The 17,119-nt window shown below is 39.8% G+C and overlaps 1 protein-coding gene across 1 annotated transcript in view; it reads right to left on the bottom strand.

Annotated features, from left to right (window-relative positions):
• Positions 1 to 7,944: 7,944 nt before the first annotated feature.
• Positions 7,945 to 17,119, bottom strand: part of LOC126091892 (cadherin-99C) — a 631,851-nt gene continuing 622,676 nt past the window's right edge. The window contains exon 29 of the mRNA XM_049907188.1: positions 7,945 to 12,029. Coding sequence (XP_049763145.1) covers positions 11,891 to 12,029 — 139 coding nt within the window. The 3' untranslated portion in view covers positions 7,945 to 11,890. The remainder of the gene's footprint in view (positions 12,030 to 17,119) is intronic.

The following is a 17,119-nucleotide window of genomic DNA, read 5'->3' as shown; positions in this document are numbered from 1 at the left end:
GATGGGAAAGAGCCACCATGGTTTAATAACAAAATTTTTGTGATGCTCAGGAAGCTGTTCAAAAGAGCAAGCACACATTATGACAAGCAAAGGTTAGTAGAGATTCGCATGTCTGTGAAAAAAATCTGTGTGTGAAGCATACAACTACTACCACTGTCACTCCTTAGCGAAAGATCTGGAAGAGAACCAGAGAAAATTCAGGTTCTATATAAATTCGCTAAGGGGGTCTAAGGTACCCATCAATCCCTTATTCACTAATTGTGTGGCAGTTGAAGATAGCAAAATGAAGGCCGAAGATTTGAATTTTGCATTTAAGAAACCATTCACGCAGGAGAATCATACAAACATACCGCCATTTGTCCATTGGACACACTCCTGTATAGACAACATAGTAATAAGCATTCCTGACATAGAGAAAAAACTGAAAGATTTGAAAGCAGATAAGTCACTAGGACTGGATGGAATCCCAATTTGGTTTTACAAAGAGTACTCAAAGGCATTGACACCTTACCTAGCTTGGATTAATTGTAACTCTTTCACCCAGCATGAAGTCCGAAGTGAATGGTGAATAGCACAGGTGACTTCTGTATGTAAGAAGCCTAAAAGAACGGATCTGTAAAATTACAGACTAATATCCCTAACTTTAGTTTCCTGGAGAATGATTGAACATATTCTTAGTTTGAATATAATAAATTTTCTTGAGACTGAGAAGGTTATGCCCACAAATCATCACAGTTTTAGAAAGCATCACACTTGCAAAATGATGTACTGTGAATTATGGATGTAAGGCAACAAGCAAATTTCATATTTCTACATTTCCAGAAAGCATTTGACCTGGTGCCGCATTGCAGGTGATTAATGAAGGTATGAGCATATGGAATAAGTTAACAGACATTTTATATGTAATAGAATCCGGTATGTTCTCCTTGACAAAAAGAGAATAGAAGCTTTCGAAATGTGGTGCTACAGAACAATGCCGAAGATTAGATGGGTAGATCACATAACTAATGAGGAGGTATTGAATAGAATTGGGGAGAAGAGGAGTTTGTGGCACAACTTGACAAGAAGAAGGAACCGGTTGGTAGGACATGTTCTGAGGCATCAGGGGATCACAAATTTAGCATTGGAGGGCAGTGTGGAGGGTAAAAATCGTAGAGGGAGACCAAGAGATGAATACACTAAGCAGATTCAGAAGGATGTAGGCTGCAGTAGGTACTGGGAGATGAAGAAGCTTGCACAGGATAGAGTAGCATGGAGAGTTGCATCAAACCAGTCTCAGGACTGAATACCACAACAACAACATGTTCTCCTTCACAGTAGACAGTTTATCAGAGACAAGGATGATGTCAGGAGCATTCCAGGGAACTGTGATAGCTATGCTGTTGATCTCTATATACATAAATGATTTGGCAGACACAGTGGTCAGCAAATACAGTTGTTTGCTGATGATACTGTGGTGTACTGTAAGTTTTTAAAGTTGAGACTGTAGCAAGATACAAGATAACGTATATGAAATTTCTATCTTGCGTGATGAATGGAAACTAGTTCTAAATGTGGGACAATGTAAGTTAATGTGGATGAGTAGGAAAAACAAAGCCATAATATTCGGATACAGCATTAGTAGTGTACTGCTTGACACACTCATGTCATTTAAATATCTGGGCATAATTTTTGAAATCAATAGGAAATGGAACAAGCATTTGAGGACTGTGGTAGGGAAAGCAAACGGTTGACTTCAGTTTATTGGGAGAATTTTATGAAAGTGTGGTCCATCAGATGTTGGTGAGACCTATTCTTGGATATGCTCAAAGTGTTTGGGATCTGTATCTGGTCAGATCAAAGGAGGACGTTGAACCAAGTCAGAGGCAGGCTGCTAGATTTGTTAACAGTAGTTTCAAATATCACACTAGTGTTACAGAGATGCTTCCGTAACTCAAATCGGAATACCTGGAGGAAAGGTGATTTTCTTTTCAAGGAACACCATTGGGGAACTTTAGAGAACCGTCATTTGAAGCTGACTGGTGAATGATTCCACTGCCACCAACACACATTGTGCGTAAGGACAACGAAGATAAGATACAAGAGATTAGGGCCCATATGGAGGCATATAGATAGTCACTTTTCCCCTCCATCTATTTGCAAATGGAACAGAGTACCTATTTCCCTAGTTGCACGTGGTATCAAGGTGGAGCCCTCAACATTCTCTCCTCCTCCTCCCAGTGGAAAGGGTGGGGCGCTAATAGGTACTAATACCCAATCAAACAAGCGGGGCTCATATAGCCAGTCCTCCTGATTCAGGAATTATTCAGTGTGGCCATTTATATTAACAGAACACATGCTGCTGGCCAGAATGTGTTTTTAATAGTCAAATGTAAAGAGAGCAGTTTTGAGAAAGTTTTTCCTTTATATATCCAAAAGGATTTAGAGGGAATCTGTGGCTCTTTAAAATCAGTCAAGCGCTTGTGTAATACGACACTGTTAAGAGAAAACTTCCCCCACCAAGCAACTAACCTCCAAAAAGCTAGATGCATACGGGAATATGCTATACAAACTGAACTGCACACCAAACTGAACTACAGCTAAGGTGCTGCAATTTGCAGGGATTTGGTTGACATTACCAGAGAACTAAAAGGTGAGTGAACACAAGAAGGCATTGTTGAAGTACAAAACATAATGAAAAGTGTTGATGATGATGAGTGAAATCAGACTCGTTTATACTGACTTTCAACAGCATGAAACTTCCAGAGCACATCAAGGCAGGTTCTCTTACCCTAATAATGCAGCCTTATTTTCCCAGTCAATGCACTGTTTTGGGTGTAAGAGAAAAGCCACTTGTGACAAATGTGGTTAGGCCACTCTGTTGTTTATCTCCTCCAACGTGTGTTAATTGCTCTGAGGAACACCCTTTCTGGAGTAGGAACTGCAGTGTCCTCCTTGAAGAAAGGAAAATTAAAACAATGAAGCGCATGCTTTATGGTGAGGGTCATGCAGCCCTCCAAATTCCCTACCTTTTGTGATACTGTTGTTAAAGAGCCACTCCAGAATGCCAATGCTGCTTTGCAATTGGAGGTTGCAAATGCCACCACTTGTACCTACATTTGTTAACACTTTAGTGCTGTTGCAGTTACTTTGAAACCTATACCTTCTCCAAGAACATCAGAAAATGACATGGTAGCCAATGTTGCAGAGCTACCTGATCCTCCAAAAGTGCTGCAACTACCATATCTGTGGTTGTAGCTCCACAGCCTCCACAGCCAAAAAGATCAATATCAAAGGCAGAGAATCAGCTGCTGATGGAGACCGGATGTCAGCAATCTGATGAAATCAACGTCACTCTCTCTGACATCTTTGTGACTAGTCCTCAGAGCCGATCGACCTTGATGTCAGCTTAGGTCACTCGTCTCACCTCTAGATAGAGCCTCCACCCACTGCAGGCTCCCGTCCCCAGTGGAAAGACAGAGTGAATGTGCAGCCCCTTGATAATGGCTCCCATACTACAGTGGAACATTAATGGTTTCAAAAACATGTGGAGGAGCCGAAAGGCTTAGCACAGGATCACCCCTTATACTTGTGTTAGCAGGAAACACATTTTAAAGTGTCTGATGAACCTGTACTACGTGGATACATGCTCTATCACAAGCACTGGGGAAAGGAACAGGGGATGAACCACTGTGTTTGTCAATAATGCACACCACTCTTCTGCTCTTCCCCTAGCTATTGACCTGCAAGCAGTTGGGGTTGAAGTTAATGTGTGTTGGAGGACCACTGTTTGCTCACTATATTTACCTCTGCAAGATGCAGTAGACTCTGAGCTTTAACAGATCTTATAGAACAACTCCCCTGACAATTTCTCGTACTGGGAGACTTCAACGTGCATCATGCATTGTGGGCTTGATACTGACTTGCCCTTGGGGTTGAGTTTTGGAGAGCCTCATGACATCTCACGAACAGTACATCCACAATACACGCACTGATATTCATTTCTGTGTTGCAACTGGGTCATTCTCAGCTATCGATTTCTCTTTCTGCTCTCCAGTCCTTGCGGACTTCAGTGGGAAGTCACTGATGACCTTCTTCCCAGCGACCACTTCCCACTCCGCATTCATCTACAGGATGGAGCTCTCCCTGAAAGGATGCGTCCATGATGGATAATTTCTGGAGCAAACTGGATGTTGTTCCACCAGCTGAGTGTATTTGAATGCTGCAACAGAGCCCAGGAGTGGGTGTACCACGTCACACGGCTGATCCACAATGCTGCTGACTTCTCCATGCCAAAGTACTCAGGTCATCTTAGGAGGCAACCTGTCCCTTGGTGGTTTGCTGAGTGCCCTTCAGTAATCTGGATCAGGTGTGCAGCTCTGCAGCCACCAAACGACAGAAAATCTTGCAGACTTCAGATCGGCAAGGGCCGTGGCTTGAAGTATTATCGTGGAGATCATGAGGAGGTCGTGGCAAGTATTCCTGGACTTCATCAGCCATTCCACTTGTTCTGCAATACTATGGGAAGCCATTAGAAGGATTTCCAGTAAAGGCAGTTGGTTACCTATAGCAGCACTGTTGAAACAGGGGTGTCTCCAAACAATGCCCAGAGACATTGCTCAGGCGATGCCAGAGCAATGCAATGACTACTGCCAATGGTAGCCATTATCTAGGGTGGTGCTGCTGCCATACGATTGTTGAGGGTGGAAAGTTGGTCTTCAGATCCAACAATTCTGAGTGCTACAACAGCCCATTCTCCATGTGGAAGACAGATTTGGTGCTGTCTAACACTCATGAAATGGTGCCCAATCACAATCAAATCTGGTACAGCATGCTGCAATATTTGCAAACAGTGTCCAAGGAGATCCTCTTTATGGTGTTTTAATTTGGTACGGTTGACATGCCAGTTCCTTGACTCACGGTGGGAGGCAACTTTGACCCTCCTCTTCAAACCAGAAAAGGACCTCGTGTGTCCCAATAGTTATTGGAGCATTGTCTTAACGAGCTGTGTCAGAATAACCCTCGAGTGCACGGTCAACCATCATCTGGTTCAGATAGTAGAGATGAGGCAGCCCTTTGGCCAATCTCAGTGTGGATTCAGGAGTTTTTTGCAGAACTCTCACTACATTCATCTGAAATAGGGTGGCAGAGCTGTCAGAAAATCTCTTGCTGCCTGCTGGATGGAAAATAAAACGATATAATACGAGTAAAACGCGGCGCACAGTGCTCTGTATACCACTAGCACCACACATCAGAGGGTCCTCTCACTGTAGTAAGAAGCCACGTGTCGTAGGGCTGTGTCTAATGCACAGATGAGTAAGGAGAACTTCGTATCATCAGCATGGCTGGAAGGAGGAACATTCTGGATGCATTATGGGCTTTACTAAATGGAGCTTATTGTCTGTGACTTCCAGCCACTCATCTTCCTCTGTACATCAACAGCAACATGATAGCATGCTGGAGGACGGCACACAGAACTAACTGAGGATCACAACATATGTCCTCAACTGCTTCATCTACCCTTTTGCTACCCACAATACCCATGTTCCCTGCCACCCAGCAAAAAGACACATCCTTCCTCAGCCTTTATAAGTGGAGAAGGGTGTCCTGGATATCCTGGACTAGTTTCTTGGCTCGATACAAACATTGCAGAGACTGAAGGGCACTCGGGAGTCGAAACAGATGAGGGATTTAGCAGGCATGGCACATCTCATTACTCCAGCGTGCTCAGGATCAGGAATAATTCAAAATCAAATACAGTGAAATCTGAAGGCAACCAGATCATGTGGACACAAACTGAGAAGACAGCGGAGCAACCAATGGAGTCCCCCCGTTTAGATCTATCAGTGAATAAAGCTATATAGTTTTGGTGCTCATTTAGAATGGTGGAAAAATTGTTTGAAAAACAGTAGAAGGAGTCCAAGCTCTCCTGCACTGCACTAAATCTAAAATTATGCTAGGTCTCTACAGTAACCAGGGTCCTGCGTACGTCCCACACCGAGGTCTCCGACACGCACTTCACACAGACGCCAAATGGCCTTGTTGCCCATGGAAAATTGGTAAAGAAGTATTCCGTAGCTGAACAAACAATGGTACGGTTTCCTGGTGAATTTGGAGTAGGAGGAATGCACACGCCTGATGTGTCACGAACAGTTGGCATCCGATGTTAAGTGGCAGTTTACTTCCCACAGCACAGACACTGGGTAAGCGGCTGGTCCCGTAAGCACATGTGGCCAGCCTGATGCCTTCATTGTGTATAGCATCAATTCTTTTCAGGTAAGAAGGCTTTGCTAACCCTACATCGTGTGCCCATAATCCAGTTGAGATCACACAAAGGCCCTATAAAACTGTGACGTAAACATCCTATCTGCTCCCTTGGACATGTGGCTAACACACTTCAAGATACTAGGGGGTCTTCATCTTCAGGTCCTCGAGGTGTGCTACCCGTGACAGTGTGGAGTGAAAAATTTTGTCCAGCAGCATCACAGAGTCTTTAAAAGGATGAATTGTATCCAATAGACACAGGTCAGGTGAATTGAAAATACAATGAGAATAATTAAAATGAACCCACAAAATTCCCTGCAGAAAATGGAAAACCAGTCTTTGCAACCTACTCTTCCAAACTCTTCACTGTAAGTTCCAACACTATTAGAGGAAGAGCCCCACCGACCGCAAAATAATTGACAAATAAGGAGCTTTGGACAGGAGTCTGTGCTGTGGGCTTGATACTGACAGTCTCCAGCACACAACGGGAGATTTTCTGACAGATCTGCCCCCTATTTTAAGTAATGTTCAAATGAATGTGGTGAGAGTTTCAATGTCCCATGATTTGTCCAATTTGTTTCCTAAAATATTAGGGAGCTTCTCTTAATGTGTTAACAAGGTAACTGGCTTACCCATGTTTTTTTTGTAAGTGGTCAGCCAGTCACATTTCCCTGTGTCTACCTTTTATCTCCTCTGTCATTTTATTTCTGTTATAATCCCAGGTATAGCACCTTTCACCCTTTCTCCATTGTATTAAGGTGTGTGTGATAGAGTGAGGTGTGAGTGAGTAAGCAAGTGTCATTTTATAGATTTACTCATCACTGTGTGACAACAATTTTCGCCATTTTATCCATATTCATTTCTTTTAATTTGTGTAAGGGTACTGATAACCTCATCAATGAGCATCCGTAAACTAACAAAAAAACAGCCCAGCAGTTCCACCAGGGGGTGATAGCTACAGCAGAGGAGGGGACAACACAGAACAGCCAGCAGCAGTCACAAGTTCAGATCTCTCCCACGGTACCAGCTTCTCGAACTAAGTCCAGCTACCAGGCTTTGTGAAACGTGCAGCAGAACGTCCGGGTTCGTTCCAGCAGCAAGTCGAGACTCGTGTCCAGAGGGCAGTGAGTTATAACCCGAGCACTGCAGCTGTCTTCCACTGACACAACACGTGTGCCCCCACACCGAAGGCCTCTACGATGTAGTCATTTATCACGGGGCTGACTTCCACAGCAACGTATCCGACTGCCTTTGTGTGCCCCTAATTCCAGGTGTTCGAGGCACGACTTATCCGACGGGGTCACTTGCCACACACTGAGCACCGGCATTGGCCGAGTCGGGTACGTACGCATTGCAGCGTGCCGGCTGGATGCGGACGGTGTCTCACCGGTCACCGGTTGTTTCCATGCAAAATTGGGCATTTATTATTAATTTTGACAGCCGATTGCTTCTTTGGCCTTCGAAAGCATGCTATCCCATCTTGCCCTCTGCTGCCTTCCATTGTGACATCGTAGCAGACCCTCCACCCCACATTTGGCTATAATAGTAAGAGCCCACCCGTTTAGTTATTTCTACTATATTTAAATGTGCAGTGGTCTTATTCGAATAAAATACAGTTTGTAAGTATTGATAAATGATATTTTATTGTGCTCGACAGCATGCTTATCGAGCTATCTAGCCAAATAAAGTGTGACTTTACAATTAACACTTAGGCATGAAGGCTGTTCTTTTTTTTCACAATTTTCTCAGTGATTGAGTGTAGTGGTAACCCTTCATTACAATAATTGTCTTAGTATTATTTCAGCATCGCCAGGTGTCTTGTAACAGGGCCAGAGTAACTCACAGACTGGAAGATATTTGGCAGAGCAGTGAGCAGCAACTTGACTTTTTCTGTTCATGATTTTGCTTCTTTTCCACATCTTCTACTATTCTATCCTCTACTTCACAAAAAAATTTATATTCTTGAACATGTCTTAAGTTTTTCTTCATTCATCATTTTTCTCCTCACATTTGTATTACTTTTATATTGATAATTATTAGTTTAAAATAATTAAACAAAAAATTTTTTTCTTGCCATATGTGTTTTGCCTTTGTTATTTGCAAGGTATTTTCAGTGGCTTGGGATATACAGGATGATTAAAAAAAAACACATTTACAAACTGGCACGGCACATCAGTCATACAACAAGGATCGATAATCACATAGGAACCGGGGGTCGCAAAACCACAAGAGGGCACTACGATCACAAGTGGGCATTGCTATCCAAAAACGGGCAGAGCACTTGGAGACCAACACCATTCACACCGTGGAAGCTTTGGGAGTAACATGGCTAGCTACATGTACCACAAAATGGCTGAGATTCATTTGACTTAAGGTGTAACCAGCTACAACAGATGAGCAGGCATGCCATTGTATTGTGTGAAATATCCCAATAGAAAGGTGATGTGCCACATATTATTTGCCACCCTGCAACACCTACTGTATGAAACCAGCTTATTTCGTGTCCACAAGCTGGATGCTGGTCAGCAATTGAACAGCATGGACAGTTTTGACGGAAGAAAGCAAGGGTGCAGCATATTGCATGAACAAGTACATGAGCTGTATCCTGCATCTCTGACACCCCCCACCCCTTTGTCTGTCACATTATACATGACCAGAGAATGTTTCGTTTCTAATGTGTGCAGGCATTTCAACCGGGGTTCTACAATAAGTGCACGGGATTTCTGCAGTGGTCTTTGCAGGAATCCACGGCAGACTGAAACTTCACAGTGAGTATCCTCTTCATTAATAAGGCTGCATTCTCACTCGAGGATGTGATGAATGTACACAAACCTTCATATGCAGGCAGATGTGAACACACATGTTACACATATCCATGTCTCCTAATGCAAATTTAACCTTAACGTGTGGGCTTGCATCGTCAGAGACTGTTTAATTGGGCCATGCACTCTCCTGGGTTAACTTGATGGTTGCAGGTATCTCGTATTCCTGCAAGAGGCTCAGCCAGACGTGCTGAATGTAGTCCCCGTACTTGTTCACCACTACATTCAGTTTCAGCACTGCAGAAACGTAAGGGCACGTTTGCAGGCAACCTTTCCCAGCCACTGTATTGGTCATAGTGGGATCATCCAGTCTGTTCCCAATTGATTTTTGTATGTAGGGTTATCTGAAGGGCCTTGTGTATGAAACACCTGTTACATTGCTGGAGGACATAGTGTACAGAATTGTTGTGGCAGCAGGATGTCTTCAAGATACACCTACTGCTGAATGCAGTCTTGATGTCAGGTGCGTCTCGATGCATCTGGACAAAACCTTTAACATCACCTGCAGTGGGTATCCATTTGTAGCAAGTGACTGAATAACCACACCATTTGGTAGCCCCAGATGGCCTTTGCAATCCTAGATTCCTATGTGATTATTGATCCTTGTTGTATGCCCAATGTGCTATGTCAGTTTGTAAGTGTTTTTTTGAATCACTCTATATACACATTTGGGTTTCACTTTACATTTTCAATATACTGAGGTTATTAACAGTTCTGGAACTTTATGCTTATCAGTGATGTAATGATAGTATAGATTTCTACTTACAATTTTTACAATTTTGTAGAAATTTATAAGGAGAAATTTATACTATCGCTATGTCACAGATAAGCAGAAAGTATCAGAACTGTTCATTACCTCAGTAAATGATGTCCAAAACATAAAGCAAAATAGATTAAACACAAATACGTATATATTCCAGGTGGCTGAAGATGCCTTGCAAATAATAAAGGCGAACCATCAATGGCAAGGAAAATTGTTTTATTTGTTTGCGATTAGACAGTTCCGAAGAAATTATTATCAACATGGAATTAAACACAACTGAGGATGACAAGACATGAAATACTTAATGGTGTATTACTTTTGTTTGTGATACATTGTTTTTTATTCCATAAGTATTTCCAGGAGACCACACTGTTGCCACCATTTCCTGAAAGTATTTTTCATTATTTGTTAGAACATCAGTTTCATTTGTGTACAGCATACATAACCATTCAGCAAGACAGAGACAATACGATCCAATATCTAGAACCTTCATGACTTTCACTGGGTAGGTTCATTAGTACACCTTATCTTTGGAGCAGCAATAAAATTTAAGGCAAAAACTGAACAACATTTTATTAAAAATAATATTTAGTCAGTAAAAATATTAACAGGGTACCAGGAAAAAGGAATGTTTTCTGCACATCAGTTTAAAATCTGAAATGTATCACATGATGAAAAGATGATACAAGTGAGACTAAATATTTCATTTGCATTTAAGTACAAAAATTCTATTTCATATCACATCTATGCACAAATTATAATTTTGAAAAAAATAAACAATAAATAAATAAAATTTGTTACATTAACATCAACATGTAAGTTTTCTGTATATTTACAATGCTTACTCCTTATACAAATATTTTCTTGAAAAAATATATAATTATTTGCATGAAAATCTCATATGTCAAATGATTTCTTTCACAACGGCACACTTCACTTCAAAAGTCACATCTGTCCTCTTATTACACACACGCACATACTTCTCACAAAATATTTCAAGGTACACAGGTGGTGGTAACCACAGTGATCCCTTCACACATTTCTTTCTAACGGTTCACATACAGCTTTCATTTCCATAAATTAACAACCATGAAAACAATGGATAATGAGCAATGATTCAGATCTATAATACAAGTAACTTATTTTGCAAAGCTTGGAAGACTTATGAGCCGTTTCTCACCTATACATTTATAATTATATACACAACACTGCCAATGACAGCAAATAACATTTATATAGCAAACACTGTACATATATTTGTATAAGACTCAGTACAAAACAGTTGGCACACTCATCAGAAAAAAATGCTGCAACTATGATTTTATAAAATTTCAGCAATACAAAGATGCTCAATTTTTACTATTTCAGCACTCTACAAAGTGAAAACACAAATAAAATTTACACATTGGTGGTTCCTTTCTTGCATAAAATCTTTGATGTGCTTGCCAGATAAAAAGTGTATGCAATATTAAGTACATCTGCCACTGCAGCACTGGCAACAAAAATTGGTAGCTGCTTGCAAGATTTTTCCTTTTAATATATCCAAGCATACAGTTGTTTGAAGCATAAAGAGTTCAACACTCTTCATAATATTTCACACATTAAAGTAATGTAACATTCTGCTAGAGTGTATTCATTAACTTTCATTGTATACCTTCTAAATAAAAAAATTTTCTCTCTGTACCAAGAATGTTTTGTTTTATGGGGGCATCTTGGTATTAAACTGTCTGATGTTGATTTGTTATTGTTGCTTATATTTTACAGCTGCAGCATTCACACAGTCAAATCTCTGAGTATTTGAGCATTGATCATTGTCAAACAGACCACAGCACACATCCAACATTAAAAATGTTACAATCAGTCTTTTGCACAGATTTTGCGCAAAAATGTGTACGAGGTATCGACAGTAAACTGAAAATGAATATCATTTTCTCCTAAGATGCAGTGTCATTCTTCCCTATGGCCTGAAAGGCAGTAGTTAATGAACAACAAAGAGAAATGGCAATATTTTTGAGCTATCAGCTGGGAACAAAACAGTATTCTTTTTCAGTAATTTTGCAAATCACAATTCTGTTGTTGTTTCTACTGGAGACCTATCCCCTAAATATGTAAAGCCTAGATGAGAATAATCTTTCTTCTCTCTGAATGTCACATTCTCATTCGTAGCACTGGCATTCATATGGCTGGAATTGTCATCAGACCTAGAAAGGTGAAAAAGAGATTTAGTGTTGAGACAGCACAGCTAGCACCACATATTACAAACTATAAAAGTTATCACAAGGAAACCCATTTTATTCTATATTAGAGCTCCTCTGTTATATTGTAGGTATATCGTTACCACAACCGTCTCCTATGAACCACAAACTATTGGAAAAACTAACATGGAACATTTCACAAACAATCCTTATGAAAAAACAAGTTATCAGTACAAAATAAAATATAGTAATCTGATATTGAACTCTAATCTCTAAACTGCACAATAGTTTTGTCATTTCACACTGGTGAAGAGACACAGAAATCCAACTCATAGTGTCGTTGTTCTAGGAAGGACAGCCTCCTAATGCACGACTATTTCATAGACTGGAGGATCGTGCATTTATATAAGAAAAGGAACACAGTTTACAGCATTGGTATAGTAAGTAGAGACAAAGACTGTGCAGTAGCAACTATTGAATTAACAGGGCTTAATACAAACAAGAAATCAATCATTCTGGAGTGTTTCAATAAACACAATAATTTTGTGTCAAATACAACACAAATGAAACTAGAAGTGCACCTCATTAACATCCTTCACAGTTTCTTGATGTCCCCATTGGTCAATAGTGTAACCAGGGTAACTGCAATGACTATATCAATAATTGACCATGTGGCCACATGGGAAAGGTGTGATGTAGCTGTAAAACATTTTGGGCTCTCAGATCATTTCTGCCAAACGATAACAGTAAAATCAGGTGTGGAAAAATCCCTAAACTGCAGGCAGATTCATCAGAAATCATAATGCAACCTTTCTCAAGAGAAAATTTGGATGGAATGTATAGAGAAACTAATGTAATTGCAAAATTCTCTAAGTTCAACATAATTTAACTTGGACTTTTAAAAGACATTTCCCTAAGTACCTATGTCAGTGCCAATCTTTCACAAACACAAATGGATAACAGTAGGTACTGAAAAATCCTCCCAAGTAATTATAAACCTCACTTCCAGGGAAAAGAATCATAATGAGAAAGAGTTCTTAAATTTTTATCAAAGGTACAAATTGATTTATGAGAGGAAGTCATTTAACAACAAAATCATGTACAAAGCAGAGAACAAAAACAAAGCAGTTTAGGATTTCATTCAAAAAAGAAGCAGGGGTAGACAAGTAAAAGCATAACAACATACTGATAAAGTAGGAGGATAACGTAATAAATGACCCATGCTATGTAGCAAACTATGTGAATGAAACTTTTTCAAGTATTGTACAGAAATTACAATAAAGACTCCCAAAAACAAATGTAATGCTTATCAAATAACAATGCAGTAATACAATGATGTTATTCCCAACCATGGAGCATGGAACTAGTAAAACCTGTTCAAGACCTAAAAACTAAAAAGCCAGTAGGCTTACATGAGGTATAGATGTGTGTGCCAAAACAGAACATACAGAGTATACACGCTCCATTAACAAACATAATCAATGCATATTTTCCACAGTAAACTTTCTATGGTATTTAAAAGAAGTAAGAGTTATGTTTCTGTTAAAGAAAGAAAATGCTGAAGATGTAAAAAACTAATGGCCCATCTTCCTGCTGTCATCATTTTCAGAATGAACAGAATCAATTACAAATGACAGATTAATGAATTACTTAATAAATACAATCCTCTAGGTGAATCATAGTTTGGGTTCCAAAGTGGTAGAAGTAGAGAATCAGCTAAAGTAAAATTTTAAAAATTGGTACTTGATGCTCTTGTCAAGTATGAGGGTGTCACAGGCACATTTTTGCATCTTTCTAAGGCTTATGATACTGTTGCCCATCAGATTCTATTACACAATTAGAAACATTAGGAATAAGAGGCACAGCTAGCGACTGGTTCCGAAAACACCTAGCAGACTGAGTACAAAGAATAGAACAAAAACCTCAAATAAGGTTAAACTTCAAGTGAAAGACTTATCAGAACCAAAATCTATTTAATATTCAAGTTTCACATGCTGGCATATTGGGACCAATATTATGCCTGGTATATATCAATTAGTTCCCCAACAGTATAACATGGAATGGATAGACTGCTAATCATCCCATACCAGATCAGGAGTTGAATGGCAGACAAACACATTGAAAGAAGACCACTTTATGTTATCAGCTATCACACTGCATATTTTGTCAGATTTAAACAACACGCACACACATTCAAACACGCGTAACTCACAAATGCGTGGCATTGTTATCTCTGGGTGCTAAGGCCCAACTCGTACCTTAAAATTGAGAAACGAGAATAGCCACGTGTGTGTAAGTTATGCTTGCAAGAATGCATGTGTGTTTTGTTTGCACACGATAAAGGACTTGGTGCAATAGCTGATAATATCAAGCATTCGTCTTTCAATGCACCTGTCTGCCACTCAACACCTCCTCTATGTTGTAAGTAGGAATCTACAAGCTTATATTTCATCCTGGATTACACATTGTTAAGCTTAAAAAAATCTGGTTGGCCTGATACTTCATGAAAATCATTGACTCTGCAAAACTACCAAAAATACAAAAGGGGGCAAAGGTGTTGCCAATACTTAAACTAGGGAAAAGAACATAAGACCTATCTCTCTACTGCGTATAGCCTACCAACTGCCTGTCAACGTACTGACCTTGAGATTAAAGCCACTTATCAAAAAGGTGCTGCAGGTAGAGCAAGTTGTTTCTGGAAAAGTAAGGACCACTGTGACCACATACGTAGGAGGAGGTTGCCGAGATGCAAAGAAGATTAGAGTAATGCTGCCGGTTCTATCGACAGCATACGACACAGTCTGTATCGCAGGGCTTTTAGGTAAACTCACAGAAGTCACCAAATGCAAGCAAAAACTGAATATAGTGAAATCTCTGCTATTGGTGAGAACTTTCAGAGTCTACCTGGGAGATAACATACGCAGTGTCAGAACACTTCACAATGGCCTGCTTCAAAGGTCAGTGCACAGTCACATACGTTTGCCTTCGCTGATGATTTAGCAGCTGTCACACGATCACAGTCATTTTAACAGCTCGAAGTTACTCTGAATAGTGATCTCTATACTCTTCAGGAGTATTATACCAAATGGCACTTCAAACCAAATCCTTCCAAATCTGTAAGTATTATTATGTATCTCAACAATGAACAGGATAACAGGAAGTTCTGCCTTAAACTCAAAGGAGAGGCAATTAAATGTGAAAACACCTCTAAATACTAAGCAGTTAAACTTAACCTAGAAGAAGTGAATCAAGAACTTAAATACAGAAACTCTATACTGGCCAAACTAAGATGCAACTCACAGAGAAGCAATGCAAGTACACTGTGTACATCAGCATTGGCACTGCTACATAGTACTACAGAATACTACCCCCCACTGTGGGCAGTGTGTACCGACACAAAAAAAGCTGTTGTGGAGCTCAAGTCATTGGTGAATATCATAACTGGCTCAATGGCACCGACCCCCACAACTTTCCTACCAGTGCTGGCCAATGTCCAACCACCAAACATCACACACAAAACTGCAATGAAAAACCAGTGGAAGGAAATGTCAAACCAGAGTGATTACAATTTTGCACACGACAGATCAGCCGAAGTTGTGGACGTGTGTCTGGAAAACCATTCACAGACTAAAAGTTTTTGAAGAAGAATGTGACTACCAGTACTGGCAAAGTAATACCCCATAAAATGGATCCCTTATTGCTGACAAGACCAAATGAGATCCTGGTCCTGACCTTCTGAGATGATTCTCAACCAGATTAAACAGAATATGGTCACAGTAAAAGCTTATTGGCAAAATGGGATCTTGCAAATGATCTTTTCTCTGAGTGTGGTGAACTTCAAACTATGGACCATATTTTAATTGTGTAATTTATGATACATTATTTGGTTCATTATTATTGATTTTTTGTTTTGTTTTGTTTTGTGGTGTATTATTGCTCATTAAGCAAAATTATACACTTCTTTTTAATTGTGTTCATCATTTTAAATGAATGTATTTCACTGAGAATTTTACCTACATCATGTAAGTACATTTACCAATCAATTATGCTCATCAAAAATAACATTGATAATTAATGCACAAACTTCTCTTTCCATAATCATGGAACAAAATCTAGACTTAACTTACATTTACCATGAAAGAATAAACATACAACTCAAGACAACATTTGCTTCCATGGAATAAGATTGCACAATCAATTGCCAAAGAGATAATTAAAACAAATTTATTTACAAAGGTAGTTAAAAATACCAGTTGAGCAGTAAATTCTACATGTGAAGGATTACTTAGCTAAAACAGAGTAGGTGTTTGGCAAAATTTAACTGAAGCAAATAATAATAATAATAACCTTACTCACAAAGCTCAGCATACTAATAACTTATCTCTTTGATCTCAACATCTCACTCATTATAGAGGGATACTAGATCAGTTTTACAGGCTAGCAGAGGGGTAGATGCAGACACATATGGAAACCAAACACCACCAGTATGCTCCTGATATCAGTTTACAGTGAATAATAATATGTGTGCAGTGTCTACAGTGAAAATAACTTCTTTGCAAAATAGTAGTGTACACCAAGGATAAAAGCAAAGAAGCTGGTGGCACCATTTTAAACAGACTGCCCTTGTGTTCAGAAGGATGAAGGCTCCAACCTTCATCCAGCTATCCTGACTTTATCTTATCTGGCAGGGATGTACAAAGACCCTAATCTCAGTTTTCTGTGGAATCCCCATATTACTTCAGGAAATGCCAGGATGTTTCCTACTATAGTACCTGTCTCATCCTTTTCAAACTGGACGCTCGTGTAAGTAAATGCCTGTAAATACAAATTAGATGTTTTCAATTGCTCTTAAACTGTAATACCATGACACATCCAGTGTTCTTGTAAAGTTGATCCTGAGATGAATAAACTCACTGCAATGACACCTAACTGTCATCTGAGATGTAACTGTCAAGTTAGGAGAGCTACATAATGAATGGTTACTCTGCAATTCACACTTAAGTGCCTGGTACAGGGTTCATTGAACCATTTTCATATTACTTCTCTACCATTCCACTCTTGAATGGCGCGTGGGAAAAAGGAACACCTAAATCTTT

The sequence above is a fragment of the Schistocerca cancellata genome, chromosome 7 (assembly GCF_023864275.1).
Source record: "Schistocerca cancellata isolate TAMUIC-IGC-003103 chromosome 7, iqSchCanc2.1, whole genome shotgun sequence".
Taxonomy (NCBI): domain Eukaryota; kingdom Metazoa; phylum Arthropoda; class Insecta; order Orthoptera; family Acrididae; genus Schistocerca; species Schistocerca cancellata.
This window is presented reverse-complemented; position numbering and strand designations above follow the sequence as displayed.